Source organism: Dunckerocampus dactyliophorus, chromosome 1, assembly GCF_027744805.1.
Source record: "Dunckerocampus dactyliophorus isolate RoL2022-P2 chromosome 1, RoL_Ddac_1.1, whole genome shotgun sequence".
Taxonomy (NCBI): Eukaryota; Metazoa; Chordata; class Actinopteri; order Syngnathiformes; family Syngnathidae; genus Dunckerocampus; species Dunckerocampus dactyliophorus.
Window position 1 is genome coordinate 36,962,481 of NC_072819.1, and position 27,767 is coordinate 36,990,247.

At 41.4% G+C, this 27,767-nt stretch overlaps 1 protein-coding gene across 2 annotated transcripts in view; it reads right to left on the minus strand.

Annotated features, from left to right (window-relative positions):
• Positions 1-27,767, minus strand: part of dock3 (dedicator of cytokinesis 3) — a 60,908-nt gene that overhangs the window by 12,444 nt on the left and 20,697 nt on the right. For both annotated transcript variants that reach the window (XM_054776877.1, XM_054776868.1), the window contains exons 6-42: positions 27,584-27,732; positions 23,443-23,527; positions 22,397-22,438; positions 20,073-20,227; positions 19,914-19,995; positions 19,706-19,766; positions 19,470-19,617; positions 18,715-18,803; positions 17,575-17,700; positions 16,238-16,362; positions 15,938-16,100; positions 15,730-15,836; positions 12,830-13,001; positions 12,644-12,741; positions 11,374-11,457; positions 11,189-11,289; positions 11,008-11,089; positions 10,556-10,726; positions 9,834-10,026; positions 8,062-8,189; positions 7,792-7,938; positions 7,593-7,691; positions 7,402-7,496; positions 7,128-7,203; positions 6,937-7,037; positions 6,795-6,853; positions 6,564-6,712; positions 6,377-6,462; positions 6,250-6,276; positions 6,075-6,170; positions 5,776-5,836; positions 5,590-5,683; positions 4,554-4,702; positions 3,380-3,466; positions 3,175-3,279; positions 2,712-2,853; positions 1,039-1,205 (exon numbers count right to left, since the gene is read on the minus strand). In XM_054776877.1, coding sequence (XP_054632852.1) covers positions 1,039-1,205; positions 2,712-2,853; positions 3,175-3,279; positions 3,380-3,466; positions 4,554-4,702; positions 5,590-5,683; positions 5,776-5,836; positions 6,075-6,170; positions 6,250-6,276; positions 6,377-6,462; positions 6,564-6,712; positions 6,795-6,853; positions 6,937-7,037; positions 7,128-7,203; positions 7,402-7,496; positions 7,593-7,691; positions 7,792-7,938; positions 8,062-8,189; positions 9,834-10,026; positions 10,556-10,726; positions 11,008-11,089; positions 11,189-11,289; positions 11,374-11,457; positions 12,644-12,741; positions 12,830-13,001; positions 15,730-15,836; positions 15,938-16,100; positions 16,238-16,362; positions 17,575-17,700; positions 18,715-18,803; positions 19,470-19,617; positions 19,706-19,766; positions 19,914-19,995; positions 20,073-20,227; positions 22,397-22,438; positions 23,443-23,527; positions 27,584-27,732 — 4,101 coding nt within the window. The remainder of the gene's footprint in view (positions 1-1,038; positions 1,206-2,711; positions 2,854-3,174; positions 3,280-3,379; positions 3,467-4,553; positions 4,703-5,589; positions 5,684-5,775; positions 5,837-6,074; positions 6,171-6,249; positions 6,277-6,376; positions 6,463-6,563; positions 6,713-6,794; positions 6,854-6,936; positions 7,038-7,127; positions 7,204-7,401; positions 7,497-7,592; positions 7,692-7,791; positions 7,939-8,061; positions 8,190-9,833; positions 10,027-10,555; positions 10,727-11,007; positions 11,090-11,188; positions 11,290-11,373; positions 11,458-12,643; positions 12,742-12,829; positions 13,002-15,729; positions 15,837-15,937; positions 16,101-16,237; positions 16,363-17,574; positions 17,701-18,714; positions 18,804-19,469; positions 19,618-19,705; positions 19,767-19,913; positions 19,996-20,072; positions 20,228-22,396; positions 22,439-23,442; positions 23,528-27,583; positions 27,733-27,767) is intronic.

Genomic DNA, 27,767 nt, shown 5'->3' on the forward strand with positions numbered 1-27,767 from the left:
AGATAACATACTGTATTTTGACTGGCAAAATGTTTTTTCATGGATATTTTTTATAGACCTACTTTATATGATACAAAGTAGCTAATTTATCAATGTTGTGATGTCACACCGCCATTTCATTATATCACGTGCTACTTCACTTTGATTTGTGACATGTTCACATGAATAGCATCATACATCGTAAATATCATCGTTTAATAGGATGTAGTGTAAAACATGTCTATTAAATGACAAAATACATAAATATGGGTTATTTTGATCAAGTCTGAATCTTATATGTCTCACCAAACATTAAAACAAAGCTTGGTTTATGCATCCGCGAGGTCCGCACGGCTCCGCGCGACCAAATTACGTCACTTTGGTAACCACGCCCCTCCGTGCTGTGTATGATACTGTCTTGTATGTGTTTTGATTTAAATGGCTATGAGCGTGAGGTTCCAGTCAGTGGCAGCTTGGATGTAGAAAGCCGTTTGTCCAAAAACACTTTTTCTAAATGGAATAATGCAGTCTCCCCTCTTGGCGCCTCTGCTGTAGTTCTGCTATGTGCAGGAGGGGGAAGAGATGATAAACCTTTCATGATTTTATAAATAAAACAGAAATTTGCTCATTTGACCATGTAGTTGATATTTGTGTAATATCGGACAATGGTGAGAAATGTATGATTTCTTGTCCAAAATGTTTGACTGACTGTAGGGGTTTGAGAGATGTAATACTAGCCTGCGATCAAATGGGTAAACAGTAAGTGATATGTTAGAAGATCATAGCGTGCATGTACATTTTTGCTGCCTGCGTGGACATTTGATGGCGAATGAGTCTGACGTTAAAGAGATTAAATTTGATTCGATTAGACACGTAAGTGAATGCTTGTTGTGTGAACGCCTGTTGTCCATTGTGACCACAAGGGGGCGTCACACATCAGAGGATAGACAACAGCAATGCATTTCCTACCTGAGTCATTCGTGCGACAGCTTGATCTACTTCCTGTTTAATGCGATGCTACATCTAAATTCAGACCGTGTCATGGCTGCCTCACCGTACCCTGAACTCATTCTCGCGGTCCTTGGGGCCCTTGTGGAAAGGCCTGTCATAGTGGAAGCGGCTGACATTGTTTATGCGGTAGAAGCTCTTGATCCTCTCGGGCACACGCTCCAGTTGAGGCACATCTGAGATGTCTGACACTGGAGTCACCGCATAGATCTGCAAGTCTACAAGCTGAGCGTCAAGGAGCACACTGACAGGCAGAAAGCCATGATGAAAATACAATACATCATTGCTTAGTTCCTTAAGTATACACTATAAAAAATACACTATAAAAGCATTAAATACTGTCAATAATACAAGAGGAATACAAATAAATTTAAAAAGAGATATATAAATCAAAACGATCACACACTGGACACTTCATTAGGGGTATCAGAAACTATGTCTTAAAAAAAACTAAAAATACATGATCACAGACAACCACAATGTATTCAATCAGACATCCTATGAACATTCTCAAGCATTCAAATATGTACAGTATACACCTAGAAGGTAGATTTTTTTTTTAATCAAAATTGAGGAAGCAGGCTGCGTTTTTGTCCATTTTGAGATCTTAAAGGGACTGTTTGCAACTCCCTCCAAATTATACTTTTTTAAAAACAAAAAATACAAGAACAACACCACCGGCAAGCATGTTACCAACAGTGGCTTAAAATAACAGACTGAACAAAAAATGTCTGTATTTTTCACAATTACAAATTCAATTGCATAAAAATTGTTGTTCGGCCCAAATAAGACGACTGGCGCTCATGGCTGTCTTGTACTTACGTGCACACACGCACATGCACGCACACAAAAGCAGTCCCAGAGAAGCTACCAACAATTTGCAGTCGTTCTGTTGTTATGGTAGATTGAATGATAGCTAACGTTAGTAGCTAACCTTTGCCAAATCTACTATTGTAACTAATGCACGTGTGTGTGTGTGTGCGTGTGTGATATGTGGGGTCCAGCGTACATGCTGGAAGCAGGAAGAGGGTGGGCTATGGTGCTTGCAGTTAGTGCCAGCGAGGCAGCTGCCTAAAGCCTAGGCCACAACCGGTCGCACAGGTTCCTAACCGCCGGTCTACATGCAAAAAACGCAGGAAATGCATAAAGGGCGCTCATGTGACGTGCTGATTTCCTAGCCATAGACTGGCCACTGACCGGCCGCAGAGGTTCTTTGTCATGTCAAACAGACGACTGGCGCATACGTTTTTTTCAGGTTGCAAGACAAACTTATGCACTTCGTACATCTTTGTGCGTCGTCCGTAAGACCAACGTTTCGAACATTTTGCTGGTTTCATGTTTGGGCAAAATGTCAATTTTTTTCGTACATCGCACATGCGGACTCCTATGTGTGTCGTGCGCCACACGTGCACCCACATACGTAATTAGTGCGGCCAAAGCGTGTTCAGATATTTCGTACTTTCTCCACCTTCATGGTATTGTATCGCCCCTCATTACATTATGCGGATATTACCCAAGTTGTGTACCCAATGTGTGAGTATATCTTTAAAAAAGCCATTTTGGCAGCTTTATTGTCTTAAATAAATGAATTTTGCGCTTTGCTTTATACTATCATGGCATGATTGTTTCACAATGTCTCTGCTTCACTATCTTGCAGACACAGAAAATCCTAACATTGCATCACCAGTGACAGAAACTTGGCTCCAGTACAGTGAGTGGGATACACTGAGCATCACTCTGCAGGATGGTGTCATCGGGTTGGTTTGGATGCTGCATGGCAATAGCTTGCGGAAATTCTCCCAGCATCCTTTGCTGGAAGTCCTCGAGTCGTTCGTAGTCATAGCCACGGCACACAAACTCTTTGTTCTGTAAAGAGGGAGAGCAGGTATCACATTGACACGAGTGACAGGCAGATAAGTGGGTGGACTGGAGTACCTTTAATTGTCTCCCCCTATGGGAAAAGTCAATAACTGCACTAATGCAGATTATTTTTTCCACTGAGAAGAAATTCACTCATCTTTTTTTAGGTTTCATTTAAAGGTAATGTCTTGCATACCCTCTCTGTTTTACTCAAGTGGCATCATCTAATCCTGAAGCACCAAGGAGCAGAGTAGCCAGTCAGCCACATCAGCAGAATCTTAACTGTGTCAGCACAGGCTGGCCCAGACTAAACTTGCAAAGTCTTACCCTGAGGAAGAAGGGAAACTTCCTGCCATAGAAGCCCATTCGGAAAAACTCAGGTTCGATCCTCTGCTGCTCAATAATGTTGTCATAGTACGCCGCCTCCATTTTCTGACACAGAAGATGAAAAATGGGTTTAATCAGGCAGATTGATAATTAGGATGTGAAGAAATAAATAGCAAGACAGGCAAGAACAGATGACTTAACGTACCCGTATCCAGCTGAGGCTCTGGTAATCATACAACGTCTCATACTGGAAAGCTAGCTCCCGGCAGAGGGAGATGCCGTATTCCCAACACTGCAGGGCCACATAAGCATTGCAAGAATTATAATATGAAATGGGGCAAGTTGACAACTAAAGTATTACAAGTTCAGCATCCCAGCCATGAAAGCAATGATTCTTTAAACTCCTAAGTAAGTGACAAATAACTTCTGGATTAGCACTGCTACCTAACAGCAACAGGTTTTCTTTAGTTGACTTTAATTTTGGCTTCATTTCCGTCTCGCATGCTCTATAGAGGGATTTACACTCACCAAAGTGCAGACCTTTGTAAAATAATTACATTTTGTGTGTGATGTGAATACTGGCCAGGGAGGGGAGATTCTTGGAAGCAAATCACATTTTATCAGTCAATCATATTTCACCCGCAGTGCAGTATGGGTAAATGTGCTGTTTGGATTTATATCATTTAAATTGTGAATGGGTGCTTGATCTGACAAACAGAAGTGTTGTTTAAAAAAAAAAGGGTTTGTGAACGACTGCTTTGTCTACATATGCAGGATAATATGTGGCCTACACGAAGGGTTGCGTTTTTTAAATAAATATTTTGTTGAATGAAGAAGACACGTTGTGTAGGAATATTCCTGAGAATAAATCAGGTTATTGGGAATGTATTTAATTCCCATGGAAGGTTTCCAATTCAACAACTCCAAACATGTATGCCTGTTATTAAAGCTGCAGTAAGGAACATTTTGTTTTCTTTTTTGTTCCAGAGCTATGACCAATGTTCGCATCAATATTAATATTAACACATAAGAGATGTCCAATGCTGAACCACCAGTATAACAGACCACGCAGTAGGTGATACAGGGTTTCCATGGCAACAACAGACATGCCAATACCGTATCTCTATTATAGAAGGCAGAGCATAAGCCAAGCAATTTTGAAGCTGTTATTTCTTGTTATTTTTGAAGGCTCTGAAATGTAAATGAGAATTATTGATCAATCACCGTCCATCCATCAGAGATTTGGTGTACTGCTCCAAATTAAATGGGGCAACATACTGTTTATGTGACACTTTAGCTGTAGATGAGGCTGGTACAGGTCAGAAATTAATGAGTGGTTACATGTCAGTAAGACACAGTATATCTAAGAGTTCCCTTGCCTTGCCCTTGTTGAAGTAGTGGAGGATTTTGCGACTCAGGTTCTCCTTGCGTTGCCACTCGCTCTGGCAGGGATAGTGGAGAAAATCCCTTAGAGGCCGGTCCTCCCACTGGAGAAGCTCCCAGTACAGTAACAGGGTGAATGCTGCCTCTGTTGGCAAAGAATCACAAGTCAAAGGTCAGCAAAAGAGTGTTGGGAAATGTATGCCGTACTGTCATACCCACTAACTCAAAAAAGCGACTACAGATGTTGAACAGTTTGCACAGTCTGGCCACCACAGCATCCTGGTACCTTCAGGACATTTTTAGCCACATTTTCTGTGAACAGATGTCACAAGTTGCCTCGAGTCTTGCGATTATCTGTATTAATGACCAAAGGAACAAAGTGCAGCCTCACAGCTGAAATCATATCTGCCACGCTCCTGTCTGGAGCCCTGTGTCTTACTGAAGTACACCGTTACAGGCAGATACTGTGCGTTAATAAATTCTCTCCTAATAAAAACACACAACGCACATTAGCCATGTGTGCCATCACTTAAAAAACCCCAACTCTAAATCCGGTCTAACGTTTTTCACCAGTAGCTTGATAGTTTTGTGAACGTAATTAATAAGGTCTCTTTGTATGAGTCATATTTGGCAACATTTACTGACAAACTGCTGCCGAGTCACCCTTGAGTCAACTGTATGATTACATTTACCGACAATTCCTTCTCAGTTCCTCTTCACTTGAAAGAAAATCCCGTATAGATTAAATCAAATTGGCTCAACTCTCTCTTTAATCTACCAAATGTAGCTCTGAGTCATCACTATGTATTACGTGGTTTCCTTCAGCCATACGCTTTTGTCAAATTTACTTTCGGGCTTCAAGAGCAGAAGGAGAGAGCTTGAACAAGGGAAAAAAAAAACACTCAGAAGGAAAAACAACTTCTTTAAGACTGCCCAAAGGTTTTCTGTTAGCAACAAATCCAAACAGAAATTCCACTTTGTGTGCGCCAAAGATCTTTCATGAAACTGAGGAAATGTATGCGTCTTTGGTACCTGTGAAGTCTTCAGCTTGTAGATGCAGGTCGCACAGCTTATGGATGTAGCGGATGTACATGTCCTCCTTGTTTACCTCCGATTTATAGAAGTTCTGGGTTTGAGTAACGAGAAAAGTTAGTTTCTAATTCACATGGGAGCAAATCCAAAGGTTTCTATGATCAGCAGAAAATCCTGATGGCTGACCATAAGGTTGACAGAGCCGCCCATCTTCTTGTTCTCTACTTCATCTCCTTTCATGCAATCCCTACACAAACAAAATACATGGTTATTTTAGAGCTATACAATATTAGTATTTAATTATATGATCAAAAGTCTTAGGGAACACCTCCTGATCATTTAATTAATCAATGAGGAAGGACAGAAATTCCCCAACACACTCCAAATTCTTGTTAGAGCAGCAATAGCAGTTTCTTCCATTTATGTCCTGTTTTTATCGTAGCCAAGTGTCCCAATACATTTGTCCTGTGAATCTGTCACATTACCTGTAGTCCAGCAACCGTTCAACAAGTCTTGTGACTGATGTTACAAATGAGATGCCCGTTTCTCTCCAGGTTTCCTGCTCTATCTTCTCCAGCAGGCTGCATGGAATAAACAGTCAGATGTCCTTAGTGAGGCAGATCATCACAAGAAGGAATCTGTGACAGTACGGTAACTCACCTTGGGTAAGGGCCAAACAACTGTGTCCTGGGGTGATACAGTCAAAAAAACAACAACAGAGAAGCGTGTTGGATGACATTTTAACAGCAAGAACAACCTGAGTGTGAAAATGTGATGCCATGCTCACAAAAGGCTGAAGAGCTCCCTGTGATTATCATCGCCTTTCCCATCCGACACCATGCTGTCCAGCTTATCCATCAGCTCCGCTTCCACCTACGCACCACACAGACACAATCAGCCAAATTGTGTGGGCTTGCTATGTTAAGACAACTGCAGCAACCTGTGATTTTACAAAATAACAATGTCATTGTGACCTGTTTGAAGTTTCCGTTTTTCCTCTGCTCCCAGTCCATCATATCATGGAAAATTGGAATCATTATGTTTCGAACTTCAGTCTGAGGGACCAGGGTGACTCCCAGAAAGGGACCTATCATTCCTGGGATGAAGTGGGGCTTGTTGTCACCTGGATGAGTCACAGTAGATGCCGTCATATCATTTATGTCCAGACTTCTTTGTTGTTTGTAATTTGCATGTGTGAGTCAAACCTAATTTTTGCCACATGCTAAACAGCTCATACGCCATCAGGACTCTCATATCTCCGTACCTTCAGGGAGAGAATGGTAGAACGTCATAAAAGTCAGTGTGTATTCTTTTGGAATGCCTGTACACAACCTGATGGTTCCTTACTTGTCAAGAACTTTCTTTCTCTTGGCAGGACCGAGCGCCTCCAGCTGCAGACTGGGCTGGTTGATGTACAGCACGGTTAGGCTGAAGAAGGAGTTCCATACCTAGCACACACAACAAGGTAAACAAAACAATTCATGTCACGGAAAAGCATCACATGAACGTTTACGTTGCTCCTTCGGACATACGCAAACCTTGAAATCAAAATCCGCCTCGGAAAAGTTCTTGTGCAGTGCCGGAGCAAGAAGCTGCGTTGTCACAACGATGATGCTGCAGAAAGCACAGCAAGCGTGTCACTGTCAGCTCATGAAAAAGGTAGCTGCCCAAAATAGTTGACAGGGATCGCAGCACAAGTGTCACCTTCACAATGAGGTCATTTGAACAGAGTCTGATCTAATGGAAGGCTCAGTACCCTTACTATTAATGCGATGATGACAGCATGTCAGAAGACAAAAATATCAGACTCACTGACTGGTTAGAAGTCTCATGACACTCCAATCTCGGGGGAAAATGGTCAGTTTCATCAGGTTTCGGAATACACAGAAGATCTTCAGCAGGAATTCCTAAAGAAAAATACATGCAACAAAGTATATGCAGTTTAGGGATGAGATAAGCGGGTTGTAGCTAAAAAAAATAATTACAATAGTCTGGTTTCTCACTTTCAACTCCTCCTTGCTATGGAAGTTGTTGAGTAGATGGTGAAAGTGGATCTCCGTCATCTGTCGGAGTAGAGACAGGAGACAGGACACATACTCTCCCTAGATCAGAGAAAATTAGAAAATGAAAGGTGTATCAAATGCGCAACTATTCAGGTTCTTTATATTTTGTTCACACATCAAAGAGGCTTTTTGAACTTACCGTTATCTCTGCAGTGCACTGAGGGCAGCGTTGTCCTCTGGATGTTTCCACAGAGTGGGACTTGCTCATAATAGAAAGCAAGGTCTGCAGCAACACATCCAAAAGGCTCTCCACCATCATCTCCACCTCCTCCTGAACAGATGACTCCTGAGAGGAGGCAAGTTAAAGGAACAGGATTTAATGCACACTGAAAATACACTAAAATTATTCTACATTCTTGGCGACTAAACAATTGCTCAATTTGATTGAAAAATATTGTTCATGTTGTACCATAGAACTGGTCTTGATGATTGAAAAGATGCTGCCAAGGATCCCAGAACAGATGAGCAGCTCCCTCTGCTGGCGTAAGTGCAGGTGAATGTGATGCAGGACAACAGGAAGCAAAATACTTCGAGACTCTGCAGGAAACACAAGAGAAGGAGAAGGATGATTCAAAATTTTTTTAAGCTCTATTAGTCACAATTATATACATTTACAATGGACCATATTGCAACAATACTGTATGTCTTCTATAGGGGTGTCTTAAAATATTCGACTGTTCAATTAAATTCGGAGTCTGATTCAATTATCAACCTCGCAGTTGAGTCATATGAAAATGTCACGTGATCAACATTGTACCATTCTGACTACACAAGGTTTGGCCACAGCTTTTGCTGAGCATACATTTTTACAAAGAATGTCTTTGTTTTTGTTATAAATAGCCTATTGTAAATTCCGGACAATTGAGCGCACCTGAATATAAGCCGCACCCACCAAATTTAAACAGAAAAAAATGTTGTACATTTATAGGCCGCACTTGTCTATAAGTCACAGATGTCCATGTTGTAACATCGGATATTTACACAGAAAGACACACTATAAACCTTGCAATACTACTTACACTCTGTGTTTCCAGCGTCACTATCACTATAACTCCGGTGAGACGGGAGACGCTTTATTTCATCAGAGTTCAACAGCTGCCATGGTCCGAGCAGTCCAAGCAGAAGCTGTAGTGATTCTACACTTGATCAAACTTACTTAAGATTTGCTCGATGAAAACACGATCGCTGCATAAGACTTTAAAATGTGGTATTAGCCTCTATTGCGGAAATGCACTACTTTCTGTTTCGGCACTTTTAAGCATCATGGGAACTGTAGTTCTTTTAGACATAAATTAGCCATGTCATTATCCAGGCCACAGGGTTCAAAGCGTGTGGAAAAAGTATATCAGCTTATAGTTACAAAATTACAGTATTTTGATACAAAATCAGCCTAATTTGTGTTTATAAAGAATTGAAAATGACATGTGTGTTTAAACAGAAGACCTATGCTGTATTTACTAAGCATGAATAAAATCACCCGCTTCAATTGCACAATCCCAAGGAGCTGAGGTGAGCGCTCGGATGACCGCCAACATCAACTGACTTATTGGCTCATAATGGCTGCTAAAAATCATTCAAAGTGTGGAAGTATTTTGAAAAGGTTAAAGATGACCCCAAGAAAGTAAGGCGCAACTTGTGTCAGCAGCTTCTTACATGTCACACAACAACCAACATGGCTTATCATTTAAAACGGGTAAGGCTGGTAAACCAACTTAATTTTATATCCCGACTGTGTTTTTTAATCCAAGAAACTACGCTGCTGAGGGTTTTAGAAGGTTGGTTTTGTTTTGTCTTTCAAGCCATGTTGTTCCTATTTTATGTGCATTTTTCTGATGTGTGATATGCCCACTTGCCGACATCGACCGCGTGTGGGTTTTGTTTATCTTGCTTTCTGTGTCACTAGATAAATAAAAGGTACTGTTATTGTACACCTACCATGTTTATTTGTTTATCTGAGTGTCTAAGGCTTTTTCTTTGAGGTGGAAAAAGTCGCAAATGAGATCTGTTTATTTGTAGGGTTCCCCATTAGCTGTGCTCTAACGTTCGACGATTAGTCGACTACAGGCAAATCTAACAAATCAGATTCAACGATGAAAATCCTTAGTGGAAGACGACAGTCCTAGTCCTTTGTATCTACACAGACAGAAATACTTTGCAACAAACTTTCTGTCAAATTCTTACCAGGGAAAAAGAAAAGGCGGCTTTCAACAGTCCGCGCAATCGACTGCAGTTTGACAACATCCATCGACTGGCCAATGTCAACAGTGCTGGGCATGCTTCCAAGGGTGCCGCGGACATATTCGGCCACCTCTTGAACTGTGAACATCTGCAGTAGCTCGTCAAAGATATCGGGGAAGCTGTTCAACAGTGCCGCCTGAGACGGGGACAAAAAGAAGAACTTTGGCTTGATTTTGATGTTTCGAACCCATACAGAAAACATGTACGGTGAACATTACTGTGTAAGAAAATAGCCTGAGAGTACTTCAGCAATTCCAAAAGAGGTTAATAAGATAATAATACCATCAGCCTTTAATATTTACTAAAGAAGAACAGGTGCCAAGATAAACCGCAACTGCAGATCATGTGAGTGATATTTTTGGGACCAACGCATGGTGCTGTGACTTACTGAGACTGATGACAGACCTGGAGCATTACCACAGAGATACATGCAGAAGATCAGACCCCTCCAAGACCAAGCCAAGGAAGGGGCAAAGTATAGAATGAAACATAAAACAAATCAAAAATGAAACAGAAAAAAAATAATCAATGAAGCACAAATGCAAACTTTGACTGTGAATGAACAAAAAATACAAACAAAAATACAAATATGCAAGACTTTCAAAGAGATGGTGCCGGTATACAGTGAGAAAACTTGACATGAGGCACAGTATGAGCTATCAGACCTGTGTGAACACCAGGTTCTCTGAGCTGCGACTGTCCAGGCTTAGCACAAAGCGGATGGACTGAAAGAGCTCTTGGATGCTCGCACGGAATTGTTCCTCTTCCATCCCACAGGTAGCCCGTGAGTACAGTATACGGGACTGGACAATGAACTTGAACAGGTATTCCAGAGCCTAAGGGACAATGCAAATTTAAGTCATTCTCATTTAAAAGTTTTAAACAAAGAATATATTTGGTATACTATAATTACAAAACATGTATCAAACAAAATGAAATGTTGCCCTGTGCACTGCCAATATCCCTCAGCAGAAAGTTTACTTCCTGACGCATCGTGTTACTCCTTAGCAGCCTTTGTTTGACCAATTCCTGCTTCCATACTAATACATTTGTGCCTCGGGAGCAATGAAAGACTCTGTCCCTCTGAAACTGAAATACTAGATGCACAATCCTTTACCCGCATGGCTTCCTGGATGTGGTCTTGACGGACGACCTCAGCCGAGCGGTCCATGTACCACTTGAGGCATCGAATAAGCTCCCTGCGTGCACAGAGTTTGAAAGAATGTTTTTGACTTTGTCGTCTTCTATGTTTAGATTATCGACTCAATATTTCAAACAGGAAGTAGTAAATGTTCTACTTGTATGCCAATGCTCCAGCAAAGTGGTTTTGGATGTAAGAGTCCATTACAGGACGGAAGTGGTAGAATCGGCTGTCCCTGAGCAAGTTAATAATAAATACCTGGAACACATGGACATATAGGTGACTCAATTTTGGCTTATATAAAAATAAATAATTATACTTCTGCTGCTTTAATTGTCCTACCAAAGACTGGAAAACCAGCGGCCCATATTTGTCAGTGTTGTCATCTAAGAGACAGAAGAGTGCGTCAAGGACATCTCGCAGGAACTGTAAGAAATAATGGAGAAATCATGAGCACAACAAATGCATCAAAGATACTGTAAGGCTTGGAAAAAACACAGAAATAGAAGGAACAACAAATGGTAATGGTATTTTATATTATATTGGTATTTTAGTGGTACAGTCGCCCCTCACCACTTTGCGATTCGAATTTCACAGCTTCACTCTATCACGTTTTTTCTCCAAATATATTAATTAATAAATCATGCTCTTTTGTGGTTGAATACGGCCTATTATTAAGCAAATGTTATTATGCAAATTCTTTGCCTAAATTCAGCATTTCCAAGCATAAAAATGGCTGAATGAAGTCAAATACAAATACAATATTCAAAGACACTGATGTAGTATTCCACACTAGTCACCAGGTGTCAGTAATGTTACTGTAATGTTTGGTGAGCAGTATCACCAGACTTGGTGGCTCAACAGGCTTTTATTGCAGGTTTGAATGATCTCACAGTAGGCACAATAATCCCTAATAAAAATCCAGAATAAAAACATGGGCTACACGGCAAAGATGAAACTCAACTCTGAATCAGCGATGTCACTTCCTGTCTGCAACTCACGCTGCTCCCCTACGGGAACACATTTATAGGAACCCACACTAGCAAAAGTCTTATTTATATCTTAAATGGCTTTTTTACTCTTATTATGTCTACTATATTGGGTAATACAAGTGTAAAGGTGACTATAGCAGTGTTAGTTCATACCTAGAGGTCTCTAATAATGTTAAAAAACGTATTTAGAAGGTCGTAAACAGGTTTTCTATGCTCTAGCTTCAAAAGTGTTTGATTTCTAAATCAGGAGTGCTACTTCGCGGAAATTCAGATATCACAGCCTCGTCTGGAACCATGAACTTTGAGCAATCAATCTTGTGTCGGATATCCTTTTATTTTGGCTTTGACGAAGTGAAGTAATGTGTGTGATAAAGGCAGTGTATGTGATAACCTGATGCCAATGAATCTACTGTGTGTTATTCTGCTGTTTTTTTAATAATACTGCATACAATTAGTGAAGTCATACTTTTAATACTACCTGCATAAGATGGAATGCCATGGCTCCTCAAGGTTAATATCTTAAGCAATGTGTCACACCCAATTAATACACCCCACAACTTTACATAGGCTAAATTACTTAATTACTTTAGTAGGTAATTCATATATCTGACAGCAGTGACCTTGACAATCTCCTCTCCGCTGATCTGACGCAGTCGACCGAGTATGTCCAGAACCCTGTCCGGATGGGTCTTCCAGTTCAGAAGGGCCAACAGGTCCACTAAAAACACAAAACAATAACATCCAAATCAAGCAACTAAAACGGAAGATAACATATTATTTGACATTTTTCAGGGTGTCTTTTTGACCATTTTGTGTGAGTTTGGTGGAGCAGAGTATGGTGGAAACCCAGAAGGTTTCTTTAGAGCTTCGCTGGAAAGGCAGGTTAGCTGGTATATTGGGACAACTGTTGAAGTCCTCCTTGCAGCAGGGCAGGCTGAGGTACAGGCCCTGGTTACTGAAGGTGGCATTCTCATCACACTGCGCAAACAAATAAGATGCATTAAATGGGAGAACGTCACCCATACAATAATTGAAGGACTACAGGCATCTTCCCATTCTTCATAACACAAAACAATGCCTACTGGCCACATGGTGCAACTCAAGAGGATTTCATGTTGGAAAAAAAAATCTTTGGATGCCATTTATGAACATTTGCTATGTCCAAATGATAATCCAAGCAATCGAATGTGCTAGAAGTTTGCATTTGCTGTATTTGCTTATGTTACTGGCGGTAACTGCCTGATCATAATTATAATAATAACAGATTGAATTTATATAGCACCTTTCAAGGTACCCTAAGTGCTTCACAGTGATTACTCATTATTTATTCACTCCATAGTCACACAGTGGTGGTGGTAAGCAAAATCTGCAGCCACAGATGCCCTGGGGTAGATTGACACATGGACTGAAACATGGCTGCCAATCCGCGCCTACGGCCCTCCGACCAGCACCAAACATTCATACACCAGCGTAGGCTGCATTGGAGGCAAGCTGGGTCAAGTGTATTACCCAAGGACACAACAACCGTGGTGGAGGAAGCAAGGTACAAACCTTCAAGTTTCTGGACAACCTGCTTTACCTCCTGAGCCACTGCCACCCTGACGATTATCTATCTCAAATAAAAGGTTTACTTTGTGACTAGAAAGATTTCAGCATGCAACAGAACTCAATAAAAAACGTTTGTCAGACTCTTGTCTGCCAAATGATGCACCCAAAACATTTACATGTACTGAAGTAGTTTGACTGCAATATCCATCCTGACATTACGTCACTTGTAATATTGCTGTGTTTGGTATTTATTAGGGCTGTCAAAAACAGCACGTTAACAGCAGTAGCTAATTAATTTAATTAATTACGTTAAAATTTTTAGCGTCATTAAAGCATGCGTATCATGTCAAGCCACAGCTCTCTGGTAGGACGGCGGACGGCAGACAAAGCCACAATACCGAACCACAGAGAGTCTGCCACTCTTTAATAACTTTATTCTGCCCTGAACACACCAACAGCAATGCAATTCCAACACCGTATATGTATCTCCAACTCACAAACACATCGCTAGTCAGCTCATCCTAGGAACGACACTTCCTCATTGCCACTACACGACCACGAGGTGCATTCACTGACACTCCAAAAAGCACATCTTTTGTATGTGTGGTCTACATGCTCAAAAAGACAAGGAAAAACAGTAAGTAGATATTTGAATCTCTCACTAACGTAACTCTTACTGCGGAAGAACTATTTGCTGCTTTTAAGTACTCTTAGAAATCCCATAAAATACATCTACACTCAAAACATGTGAATTGAACGTTACATGGTGTCTTTGAATGCAACCCTTCATGGCTCATAATAACACGGATAAAGTGTGATTAAAATGTTCTGCTACTATCAAAGAGACTAGCAATAAGCAAACACATTTTCAGACATGCGTGGTGCCTTTTAGCTTGATTAAAATTTTCAGGCCATTTGGAGCTGTTAAAACATACAAATTAGGGGTGCTCCGATGGATTGGCCACCGATCAAAATCGGTCAATTTCCGTGAAAAAGCACGTGATCGGCGTATGCTGAATGCCTTTCAACGGTTATCACAAAAGCCGATCACCTGTGGCTTGTACTACTGCAGCATGAAGCCTGTAGCATCTCCCGCTCACTTTTCCTCACACTGCGCAGATGTGCCGAAGCCAAAAACAATCAAGTCTGCCGTGTGGGACTTACCTGCCGTTTGTGAGAGTGATATACATTTTGCACCCTGCAAAACATGCCACAAAAAATATCTCGCCAGGGTGGCACGTTAGAAGGCTTTCGTTTGGGGTATGGTGAGTTTTTGAGGCTCGCGACGTGAGCATCACTTGGGCGGCGGTATGCGTGGCAGTCGAAGTTCTAAGGCGGATAGCCCGAAAAGTGGTTGGATTCATTGAACGGAATGGCCGGCCTTCGTCGGTGGTGTGGACACAGGGTTTGCCGACTGGGTTCTGCTTGAGCGCCATCAAGCTGTGTTCTCTCGCATCCAAAGTCTCCTTGTAGAAGGCGTCTCATCCTCTAAGTTTCACCAGTGATGCATGTTCTCTTGTAAAAGTAGTTTTTGTCTAAACGAAGGTGATATTATGGTTCCCCTTTTCATATCATATAGCCAAAAGTAAATAAAAAAATTAATTAATCTATGTGATCGGTATCGGCTGATTTCACTCATGGATGATCGGTATCGGCAGCATAAAACCCTGATCGGAGCATCCCTAATACAAATATATATCATCTTGGCTTGTCGTCATTTTTCTTTCTGTTCTTAAAGATGGCAAAAATTGACATATTTCACACATAGTGGCAAATGGTGTTTAGTCATGATTAATTCATTTGGAAACTGTGACTAATTTGATTTTTATCAATATGACAGCCCTAGTATTTATGCTATCGTGCAAAATGTAACCATAGAATAGTCAATGATGTTGGAGTGTTGGAAATGAAGAGGTTGTTTCTGGGTAGTATGTCACTGGAGATCTTTAATATTGATTTAAAATCATTTGATTTTAAATCATTCTAAAGGAATACAAACAGAGTGAAAAAAAACTGATGGATAAACTACTCCAAAATTACTTTTTTAGTGTAAATGTCAATAACAACAGACAAGGCAATAATAATACAACAATAACAAACAATAAATACATTGTCCAAACATGTTTTTACTACTGCTATGTGTTGAACCGGCTCTCACCTTGTACACATATAACTCATGGCTCTCGTCCGACAGTGTGGTCCCATCCTCTCTCATTAGAGGAGTGAAAGCAAAGCCAAAAAGTTTTTTCTCCCCTTTGTCTTTAGCTGAAATGGCAATGACAGTGACATGGTTCATCAATCTGCAGTGTGCCTAATAAGTGCCAGAAATGAGGGATGGCTGCCACTGTGCCATAGGACTGACTTACTGGAACAATGTCTGAACTCAAAGCGCAGGTGGGAACCTCGGAAACGATCTATTGGAATGGGAAGTTTGACCATCTCACTCCAGCGAGGGCTGTTGTTGTGGTAAAGGACGAAGGAGCGATATTCAGTCATGTTTGGCTCTCCGCTGCCCAAACTAATGCAGTCCTGCAAAAGAAGGGCATACATTCTTTTTAAGAAGGCACCGCGTAAGGTAATGAGTGGATGTTGAGGGGTAATGTACTCATCATGACTGCTGGAATGGTATTATGCTGAATGAATCACATTTAACGCATGTGTCATACTTTGAGAGTGTCCCCGTCGGCGTAGAGGACATAGAGCGTCACTTCAATGTTCTTCTGGACGCTCTTGCCACCCCTCTCGAACTCGCCTCGTTCCAGTGTCAAGTACAAGTCATTGCGAGTGTCACCTGGAGAATTAAACCAGAGAAAACATGCCGAATGATCTCCATTGTGATGCAATGTCTCTCTTGACTACCTTTCAACCAAAGAGCTTTTAAACATAATACATATATGTGATAACAGTCAAGGACAATGTTTATATATCAGTCATTTGACATGTCATTTGACATGGGTCATAAGAAGTGGTAGGTGGGATGTAAGGTATTTTAAGATAACTGGAGAGAGTACACAGGGTTGATACATCCACACATTCACAGCAGTGATAGGTAATGAAAAACACCAAAATAAAATACAGTATGTCCTCTCTTGTTGATGAGCTCTAGTCATTCTCCTTAGCTGTACGGAAAAAAGCTTTAGAACCAAAAAGAACTAATGGGAATGGGAGATCATATAGTTTGGACTCAATCTTTCTACTTAAGACTTTTTTTTATAAGATTTTACAAATTGTGTAAAATCCATTCATTCCATCATTTTGTATATTGTTTTTCCTCACTAGGGTCACAGTGAGCTGGAGCTTATCCCAGCTGACTTTGGGGTACACCCTTGACTGATGACCAGCCAATCACAGGGCAGATATAAACAAACAAGAGGTGGGAGGAAGCTGGAGTACGCGGAGAATGCATGCAGAGGGACAACACTCCACACAGACATGTCTAAGCAGCGATCCAAACCCTCGATCCCCTGACTGTGATACCAACATGCTAACCACTAGGACACCGTGCAAACTTGCGTTCATTCCTACAGAAGAAACAGTATGAGGTCAAAGGGCTTGCTGGCTAAACATCTCTGTAGTAGTTCAGCTTAAAGGTGCTTGTTGGGGTTTAGGTCACGGTTCTCAAGTTTTTCCACACCAAACTCATCCAAGTACACCTTTATCGACCTTACTGTAACAGAAAACTCTTCACCAAACTGAGGGGGAACAAAGGGGTTTAGCACATGCAACCTTGTCTTGACAAATGAATAGTTTAAGAGGTCTGTCATAACATTGTTGTCCATACAGTATAAATGCTGACATCACAAGTATGTCCTACAGTCCTCTCCGATTTCCAGTCAATCGTGGTGCTTCCTGCTCCCTCCTCCTTTTTTTCACCTCCCTCTCCTCTGTAATCAGCATCCTGTGTAAACTGATCGTCGACCTTCCACTGTCCTCCTCCTCTGGTCTCACCCTCTCCACGCTGTGTCTCTGTGCCCATTACGCCCACTGCTCTTTGCCTCCTTACCTGGCATGATGACATCTGGAAAACCTAGTTTGCGTGTGAGTGCCAGGGCTCGGTTGAACACAGCCTGGTTCTCCCGTCTGATCTGCTCCAGCTCGCCCCTCAACAGCTGCAGGGAAATGATGAGGCCTGAAAGCAGGGGGGATGCAGAGGAGGGTTGTGAGAAGGAAATGGACGTGAAAGAAGGAGGCAAGGGGATAAGAATGACGGGGGCAAAGAAGGGAGGACAGAGGGGTATTTAAAGGACATTAGTCAGAGTGTGGGGGAGGAGATGACAGACAGGAGGGTGGATAGACACATGAGATGAGAGAGAAGAGAAGAGACAGAGAAAAGTGAGACATCTCTTGAAATAAGGAAGGAAAATGCTTGCAGTGCCCACAAGTGGTGGCGGATTTAAGTGAATCATATGTTACTGTGAGAAGCACGTGAACCGTGGAGCTCAGCTAAGGAATGAGCTGATCTATTAGACAATGTAAGCTTGTGCATCAGGCAGAAACATTATACTAAATATTAGAAGTCAATAAATGTTGATCTTTGTGAAGTGCATTACATACAGTGCATGGGTTTCATTGCCTTCTCTGAAAATACTGTATGCACTTCATTTTTCATAGAACAACACCGCTGATACAGTACCGCTTGATATACTTGTTTTTCTGGACCAATCAGTTGATTTCCTGGCAAGGAAAAGTATTCTGGTGTCTGTTTTCCGTCAGTATTTTGACTAATTACCCAGTAATTTGCAAACTAATGGATGCAACCATGCTTCCAAAATTCCACACACATATTTGCATACACGTGTCGTGTCCAATTACAACAACAGGCCAATAAAAGATCATTACAATAGGCTGTATGATGTTAGTTAGTGATACATAGAGTTGCAAGATCCATGGCAACACAAATTGTGTCACAAAATTAAAAAATGTGAATTTTAGAACGTGAATAATATTTTCATGAATTTTATTTTAGATATCCCCTTGTCTAGCCAGGTTGAGTAGATTTGATTTGTATGAGCTCAAGTTCAATGAAGAAAGCCATGCATAAAGGGATGGTAAAGATAAAGGTAAACCGCATTCCAGATTCACCAATAAAACGCTTTAGCCAAAACATATTCAAAAGACCATCAGTACAAGAAAATGTATTTACCATAATTGGTGCTGGGAGCAGAATATTTGGTGTTGGACTTGCGAATTATGTTTTCATGAACCTGGTACCATTCGTTCTCATTGTTACATCTGGAGAGAAAAATAGGCAGGTAGGACAGTTAGCAGCACAGTCATTAGTGGAACAGATGGGCAAGCAGGAATTGTGCACAAGGGGACTGCACGAACAGCATGTGTCCCTAAGCTGATTTCCTCCTGGAGAAAAGGTAGCAGCATGGGGGAGTTGCTATCAAGTAGCACGTCAGCCCAAATGCTCAGAGCACTAAACAAACCTGACAGCCAGCTCTCTACCAGTCTTTTTCATTACTGTGGGCCTGTGGGCCCCTGGGAAAGGCATGGGGAAACGCACAGACTGGAGCCTTATAGGAGCCGACAGTTTGGAGGCAGCACACTACTGAATCACTGCTTGCTTTTGAAAAGGAAGGACTCTTTGCCTTGGAAGATGGGCCCACAAAAACCAGCTCTTTGTTCTGGAGACTTTTACTTAATACAAAATGTTACCCCATGAATGTAACCAATGTGTCTCCGTGACCTTTGACCCAAAGCAGAGATATTATACATGGTGACTGACAGCAAACACCGCTGAGCTGTGTTTCTTACTGGTTCTTATAAAAGTGTCTTTTAAGCTAAACATGGGCAGCAAGATTCACACCCGTCCAAGTGCCAGTTTAAACATCTGGTATACAATGGGTATTAGCACTTACACGATTGTGTATTCCATTATACTGTAATACTCACGTATACACTTTTAGCACAAAGTCCTTCTCCTCTTTGAGGTCTGTGATGGTGTGGAAAACGTCACTCATGGCCAGAACTGCGCAGCCGTACGGCCGCCGGTACTGCACGTGCGGTGGGCCTTTTTTGGAGTCATTCAGCAGCATGCGACCTGGACACAGCATAAATGAGTGTACCACACTGAGAGGGAACTGTATGAAATTCTTAAAAATATGTTTATTTATAGGTAGGGAGTGTACCAGTTCTCATGACATGTGCAACAATGTAGAGGTCTCTCTTCAAGTCTTTACTGCTTAGGTCCTGCAAAGAAGCATTGAAAAGTCACAAGATTCTGACGGGTACATGGTCCAAAATCTGCTCCAAGAGATGTGCCCAGCGATAACCATTTTTGTAATTTGGTGCAACACTGATAACACAAAATTTTGTGTTGAATAAAGAGGACTTTACCGTGAAGAGTGCACAAAGACGATCAACCTTCTCTGGATTCTTTGGTCCGCCATTTTTGTTGAGTTTCACCATGAACTTTTCACTGGAAAGCAACCAAGGTGACTGAACGCACCATCCATTGTGTGACTCTTCAAGGCTGCAAAAGGTGTTTCCACCTACCTGATCTGTTTGGCCTCTCGAGTGTCATAGAGGGAGAAGAAGACGTCTGCGTCCTCACTGATGCTGTTGTAAGTGAAGCTCTTCAGATTGATGAAGAGGTGGTGTGACACTGGGACACGGCAACTGTCACCATGGCGCTGTTTCACGCTGTCAGCCTAGCAACAAAAGTATTGACGGAGTCAATGGTGTTGCAAGTGAAGTCAAAGAAAGTATTCGGTATATGCAGTTCTCCCTCACAATCCGAAATTTGTAACTTCATTTTATCACTAGTTTTTAAAAATAACTCAAAGAAATTATTGTTGTTTCGTGGTTGATAAAAAAAAATGCATATTTAAGCAAATTTTATGCTTTGTTTGCCTAAATTAAGCATTTTTCAAGCATTAACTGGATAAATGAATGAAAATACTGTATAAATATGTATAAGGCAGGGGTCTCCAACCTTTAAGATTCAAGAGAGTTTTCAAGAGAGTTTTATTGTCATGTGCATAGTACAACAGCAGTTATACCATGCAATGAAAATCTTATTCTGTTCATTCTCCCAAGAAAAGAAAGAAAACAAATGAAAGAATAAGAACATAAGAAACATAAACACATAAACATATATACCAATAAATTAAGCAACAACAACAGACGAGACATTAATACAAGTAAATAATACAAATAATACAAATAATACAAATAATACAATAATACAATAATACAATAATAAATAAATAAATAATACAAATAAAAAAAATAATACAAATAAATCATCAAAAGATTTAGCATCAAAAGAGCCATTTTGCCTTCTCTTCAAGTAAATAAAAATAGTCCGGAGCAGCAAAACACTACACAGCTTCTAAACTTGTAAAACTGTTAATCTTTTCTTAACCTGTTACAACAACAATGCAAACTTTTTTGTCATTTTCTCACAAAATCTGGCAACTTTCTAAACCCTCTTGGTGAATTATTTTCCCAAAAGCGACTAGCGATAAATGTAGGGACTGGTAGTTGGAGACTTAGTGAAAGCACTGGTTTTTGGTGGACCAAGTGAAAGCACGTATTGTTCTGAGGTTGCTGCCGAGAGGTCTGCCCTGCCTCACAGTAGTCAGTCAGCTCCCGTGGCACACTATCTGCCTCTCCCGGAATCATCACTTCGAGATTAGCGTGTCACAGGCTCCAAACTCATAGCTACAGCGCGCTTCTCAATATAAAACATATTGCTATGGTCTTGTTAACTACAGTTTTATTTTACTGCACAGTAACTTGCTTCAGACTCAACTCAAAACTCCCTCACCTTTTTTCTCTCCAGTGAGACTCACTGCATACACTAGCCTACCTTTCCTTGCTCATCCAATCAGCAGTCAGGACGCAGTCTAGATGCATTCAGGGACTTGTAGTGAGTCGGCTATTTCACATTCTTTTTGAAAATGCACATTTTCCCTCGTTAGGTGTTAAAAAAATCACCGCGCTTGGCGACGGAAGCCGCAACAAGGTGGCTGAAGAGCCGTGGGTTGCCGACCACTGGTATAAGGCATTCAGAAGACGCATTCAAAGACGTGATATGTAATATTCTACACTGGTCACTTGGTGTCAGTAATGTTAAATTGATGAGACAATACCTACAATAAGACATATGCTGTATAGAAAAAGGCACCAAAGAACTTTCCCAGTGCTAACGTGTGAGTTATGTCTAATTTATGTCTAATATGTCTTATTTTCTATTATTATGTCTACTGTATTGGGTAATATGAGTGTCAAGGTGACTATAGGGGTGTTATTTGATGTCTAGAAGGCACTGATAATGTTAAAACCCGTAATTAGATGGTTGTAAACAGATTTGTTTTATGCCGTAACTACAAAAATATTCCATTTATGAGGAATCCTACTTCACAAAAATGCACTTATCACGGTCGGGTCTGAAACCAGTGAACTGCGATAGATGAGGGATTACTGTACGACAGATCACTCCATTTTTACACAGATTCAAGAAGGGCATCGGTGGTATATTTTCCTCAATTTCCTTTAGGAATTATTCATGAATCACAATGGCACATTTCAGGCAAATGCGGAAGGTGAATATCTGAAGGTGTAGAATTTGGTGCTGATCTACATGAAGAGTTGTCAGAGGTCTGTCCTTTTCTGCGAATGCTTTTTATTAGCAGTGGACATACTGTATTTGTGATTCCCTATATATATATATATATATATATATATGAAGACTAAAAACAAACAGAAACAAGTATAATCATAATGTGCACATTCTGTTGTTATGTTGAGTTGAAGGATTGGGTTTAGTATTTACCATTTTAACTCAATAAAGATCATTCTTTTTAAGAGCATACCTGGTTTGTGTTTTGCTGACCACAGTGTCTGCTGGATACATGCTAAAAAAAGGAAAGAAAGTGATGGTCAAACAAAAAAATCAGTCATTTCTGTCTCCTCCCTCAAAAGCTTTGAATGTATTTAGCTCAGACGCACACGAGCTTATGCCTCAGCCCATGCTTCAAATGGGACAACATTTCATCCATGTGCGGTGCATTTTGGTTAAAAGAAGCAGCATGTGGGAAGGAAAAGGACAAAGCTGGTATCGCCCACACACCTCACAGCAGCCCAAAAGAGCTCCTCTCCTCCCCTACCCGAAGAAGCGCCAGGGCCTTGTGCCCTGCCAAAAACAAGCTTGCGCTCATTAAGTCAGGATACTTTTTTTTTTTCTACAAGGACAAACTACACTTCTTTCTGGACTGAGCACTCAGTTCATAAATAATTTGTTCGAAAAAAGAAGTCTTGAAGTGAGTTTTTTGTTAAATAGCTAGTCAGATTAATCTGACATGTTTTAGATGTTCACAACACCACATTACATCTATTATTTACATTTAGCATAAAGCCAGTTGTTGGATTTCACTAAAATAAGTTGTTTTGAAGGTATTTTACCATCACCTATGCTTGGACCTCTCAGTTTGCATCATGTCTGCATTGCTGGCTTGTGAGAGTCACGTGCCTGCAAGTAAAGGGACGCACTCAATATGGCAAGGGAACGGGCATAAACAGGTCACATGAGGCTGCCTCAACAGCTAAATGTGCTCTCTCTCGTGAGTCACCTTCTCATGGATGATTTCATAATTGATGAATTTATACATCCTTACACATCACACAACACATACAGTATATGCTCAAGAAAGTCAGGTTTTACACACACACAGAAACAGCTACAAATCCGCAGAAACCTTTCATCACTGCAGATGTAGCATATGCATTCTGCAGGGACGCTTGCAGCATACTTTATAATTTAGAGGCCACTAATTCATGTATTTAATTTATTGCTTTTAATAATTAACGGGATGGATTTGTGCCGAATGCAGCGGTTCAAGAATACCTCTTGCCAACCTACCAGTTTGTAAAGCTCTGATACGCTGATCTGGTCTGGGTCCACCATTTCAAACTCCTTTCTGGGGACCAGGTCGATGCCAAGGTGCCTGGTGAGAGAGAAATGATTAAATGTAAAAAGCGGAAAAGACATCAGGTTACCCGAGGTCACTTTGCAATGACTATGGCAGTGCTGTTTTTGTTTAGGAACCTATCAAATAAAATGGCGACATGTTGAGGAGAATCAGAAAATATATTTTCCTACTGTACTTAGTAGTATTTTGTTATTTTTAGTTTATGTTTGTTATTGTACTGTTCATTTTTGCTCTTTTTCATTTATACAAAGCCTTGCCATATTGTTAAAACTGAATGTGCATAATCAGATTTTACTTTCTCTGCATGATACATTATATTTGGCATCCATAAAACAGATCTGAGCCTGGATGAAGAGGCTCTCTGGGTTACATAAACTACAGTACATTAGTGCATGTACTGCTGTCTAGCTGACTACCGTATTCCCTCCTCTTGAATATAATGTATAGCCTCAAAGTATGGCTATGATATTTTGACCATGAAATGTGATCGAGTCAGTTCTCAGGTTAAATATGGCCTGCAGAGCACTGACCTCAGCGATCACATTCAACAAACAGCTAGTTGACTTTCTTGTTTCTTTTCTTTTTTTTTTTTTTTTTTTTCACAAGATGACACATTAATGTTTCCAGATCCAGAGATGCAGTTCAAAGCGTCTTTATTTCGACATGTCTTGAATCTTATGGACAGCTACGCCAAATCTAGCTCCGCCTCGATCAAGATGCAGACGTCCCTTCTTTGTCTTGTTTATGGATGTCTGTCACTGCTCAGTTGGATTTAAGAAGTGGCAGCGGAGAGAATATGGTGTTCAGAGTTCCTTCAGGGAGAAGCACACTGACTTGAATCTGTTTGACATGCACTTATGTACAACCCCAGCTTGAAAACGTGTTTGGACAGTTCAAGAAAACGCTAAATAAGTTTACATTTATTGAAACTCATGCTTTATCAGAGAGCGTGAACATAACATTCAAGATTCAAGATTCAAGAGAGTTTTTATTGTCATGTGCATGGTAAAACAGCAGTTATACCATGCAATGAAAATCTTATTCTGTTCATTCTCCCAAGAAAAGAAAGAAAACAAATGAAAGAATAAGAACATAAGAAACATAAACACATAAACATATATACCAATAAATTAAGCAACAACAACAGACGAGACATTAATACAAGTAAATAATACAAATAAATAAATAAATAAAGTGCTATGAGTGTGTGCGTGTGTTGCGTGCGGCGTGTGCGAGTGCTTCGTTGAGGAGCCTGATGGCCTGTGGGTAAAAACTGTTTGCCAGCCTTGTGGTCCTGGACTTCAAACTCCTGTAGCGTCTGCCTGACGGTAGGAGTGTGAATAGTGAGTGTTGTGGATGTGTGCTGTCCTTGATGAGGTTGTGTGTTCTTCGTAGGACTCTAGTTTTATAAATGTCTTGCAGTGAGGGGAGGGCTGCCCCAACAATGTTCTGTGAGGTCTTGATCACCTGCTGGAGTGCCTTCCTATCAGCATCACGTGTTGTACAGTTACCGTACCAAACAGTGATGGAGGCGGTAAGGACACTTTCGATAGTGCATCTGTAGAAGCAACTCAGGATTGTGGTGGACATGCCAAATTTCCTCAGTCTTCTCAGGAAGTACAGTCTCCTTTGGGACTTCTTCAGAATTTGTTGGGTGTTGTGAGACCAGGTGAGGTCCTCGCTGATGTGTGTGCCAAGGAACTTGAAGGTTTTCACCCTCTCCACCTCAGTCTCATCAATAAACAGGGGTCTATGCGGCTCCTTTTCCCTTGTTCTTGGGTCGATGATCATCTCTTTAGTCTTATCTGTATTGAGAAGGAGATTGTTATCACGACACCAAGCTATGAGGTCCGCCACCTCTCTTCTGTATGATGTTTCAACACCACCAGTGATCAGTCCGATGACTGTAGTGTCATCTGCAAATTTAATGATGCTGGTGTTGTTCTGGGAGGCCACGCAATCGTAGGTGAAGAGCGTGTAGAGCAGTGGACTCAGCACACACCCCTGTGGGGTCCCAGTGCTCACAATTCTTGAGCTGGATGTGCGGTTGTGGACTCTGACTGACTGGGGCCTGCCTGTGAGAAAGTTAAACACCCAGTTACAGAGGGAGGGAGACAGGCCAAGTGTGAGGAGCTTATCTGTGAGTTTGTGGGGGCTGACTGTATTGAATGCAGAGCTATAGTCTATAAATAGCATTCTGACGTATGTGTCCTGGCCCTGTAGGTGAGAAAGGGCTGTGTGGATGGCAGTGTTGACTGCATCATCCGTGGACCGGTTCTGGCGATATGCAAACTGTAGAGGGTCCACGGTTGCCGCCGGGATGCTCTTTTTGATGTGGGTCATGACTAATCTTTCAAAGCACTTCATAACAATAGGAGTGAGTGCTATAGGGCGATAGTCATTCAAGCAGGTCACGTTGCTCTTCTTGGGTACGGGCACTATGGTGGTGGACTTAAAGCAGGTCGGTACAGATGCTTGTGCAAGCGACAGGTTAAATATGTCAGCAAGCACATCAGCTAGCTCTGATGAGCAAACCCGAAGTGCACGTCCTGAGATGTTGTCTGGCCCTGCTGCTTTTCGTGGGTTTGTTTTGTTTAGAACCCTGCGCACATCAGCTGATGTCACCATGAGAGGTGAGTCCTGTGTGCTCCCCAGGTTCAGCCACCCTCTCTGCTCATCAGGAGTTTGGGTATCAAAGCGGGCATAGAACTCATTCAACTCATCAGGAAGTGTGGTTTGGCTGGACGTGGCTACGCTACTCTGCTGTCGATAGTCTGTGATGTGCTGGAGCCCCGCCCACATGCGCCGAGGGTCTGAGGTGGAATAGTAGCCCTCCAGCTTCTGTCTGTACTGCCTCTTGGCCTCCCGTATGGACCTCCTCAGGTCATATCTGGCCTTTTTGTAGTCATCAGCGGTGCCCATGACAAATGCAGTCGAACGAGCACGTAGCTTAGCCCTTACATCACAGTTCATCCACTGTTTTTGGTTAGGGTATTTTCTGTAATACTTGGTGGTGGTGACAGTCTCTATGCATGTGCTAATGTAGCCAGTAACAGCAGAAGCATATTCATCCAAATCAACAGTACAATCTTCCCTCCCCGCTGCAGTTTTAAACACATCCCAGTTTGTGCAGCCAAAGCAGTCCTGAAGTACTTGATCAGTTTCTTCATTCCATACTTTAACTGCTGTACGTACAGGGGGAGCTTTTTTAAGAAGTTGTCTGTATGTTGGATAAAGGAATATAGAGATGTGGTCAGCCTTTCCAAAGTGGGGTCTTGGAACAGCCTTCAAAGCACCTTTCATGTTGCAGTAGACTTGGTCCAGGATGTTATTTTCCCTTGTGGGAAAGCTCACATGCTGGTAATATTTGGGGAGGACAGTCCTGAGGTTACAGTGGTTGAAATCGCCAGATATAATAAATACAGCGTCTGGGTGTTTGGTCTCGTGTTTATCAATGATGTCATGCAGGAGGCCTAGTGCGTTAGCAGAGTTAGCTCGTGGTGGGATGTAAACAGCAGTTAAATACACAGCGCTAAACTCACGAGGCAAATAAAAAGGTCTGCATTTCACCATCAGCAGCTCAATGTCCTGCGAGCAGTGCTTTTCCATCGTCTGTACGTCTGTGCACCACCGTTTGTTTACGTAAACACAGACGCCGCCACCTCTGTGTTTACCAGACGCTAAAGTCCATAACATGCAATTAGGTCCACAACCATTCAGATAATGTTTTCAAGATTTGAAGATAAAGCAATCAATGTGTGATTGAAGTGTAAACTGCAGCAAAAATATGGCATTTATGTACCACTTAGGAATTACAGACATTTATTCAGAGTGCCTCCTTTTATCGGAGCTCACACTTCAATCACACAATTACTGTTTTTACATGAGGTAGTATATAAAGGGAACATTTGATCAATTCAGCCAATACTTCTTCACCTAACTGATTCTGGCTACCTTGTAGATGAATAGGATTACAATAATTATCTAAATTCTGATGCTGTACTATCAATATTACTTTGTATATTGTATTCATACAATGCATTTTAATAGAAAAGTAGAGGAGAGACTCACTCATTGCCCCAGTCGAGGCGTACAGTGATGTGTCGCTTGATCTCACGGGTCTGCTCTTGGGCGAGGTGACCCTGGATCAGCTGCCGACGCAGGTCGATGAGCTCATTCATCACATGGCGTAGCTTATGAAATAGGTCAACCTTGTGTTTCTGTGAAATCAGCCAAAAAGTAAGGACACAATTAT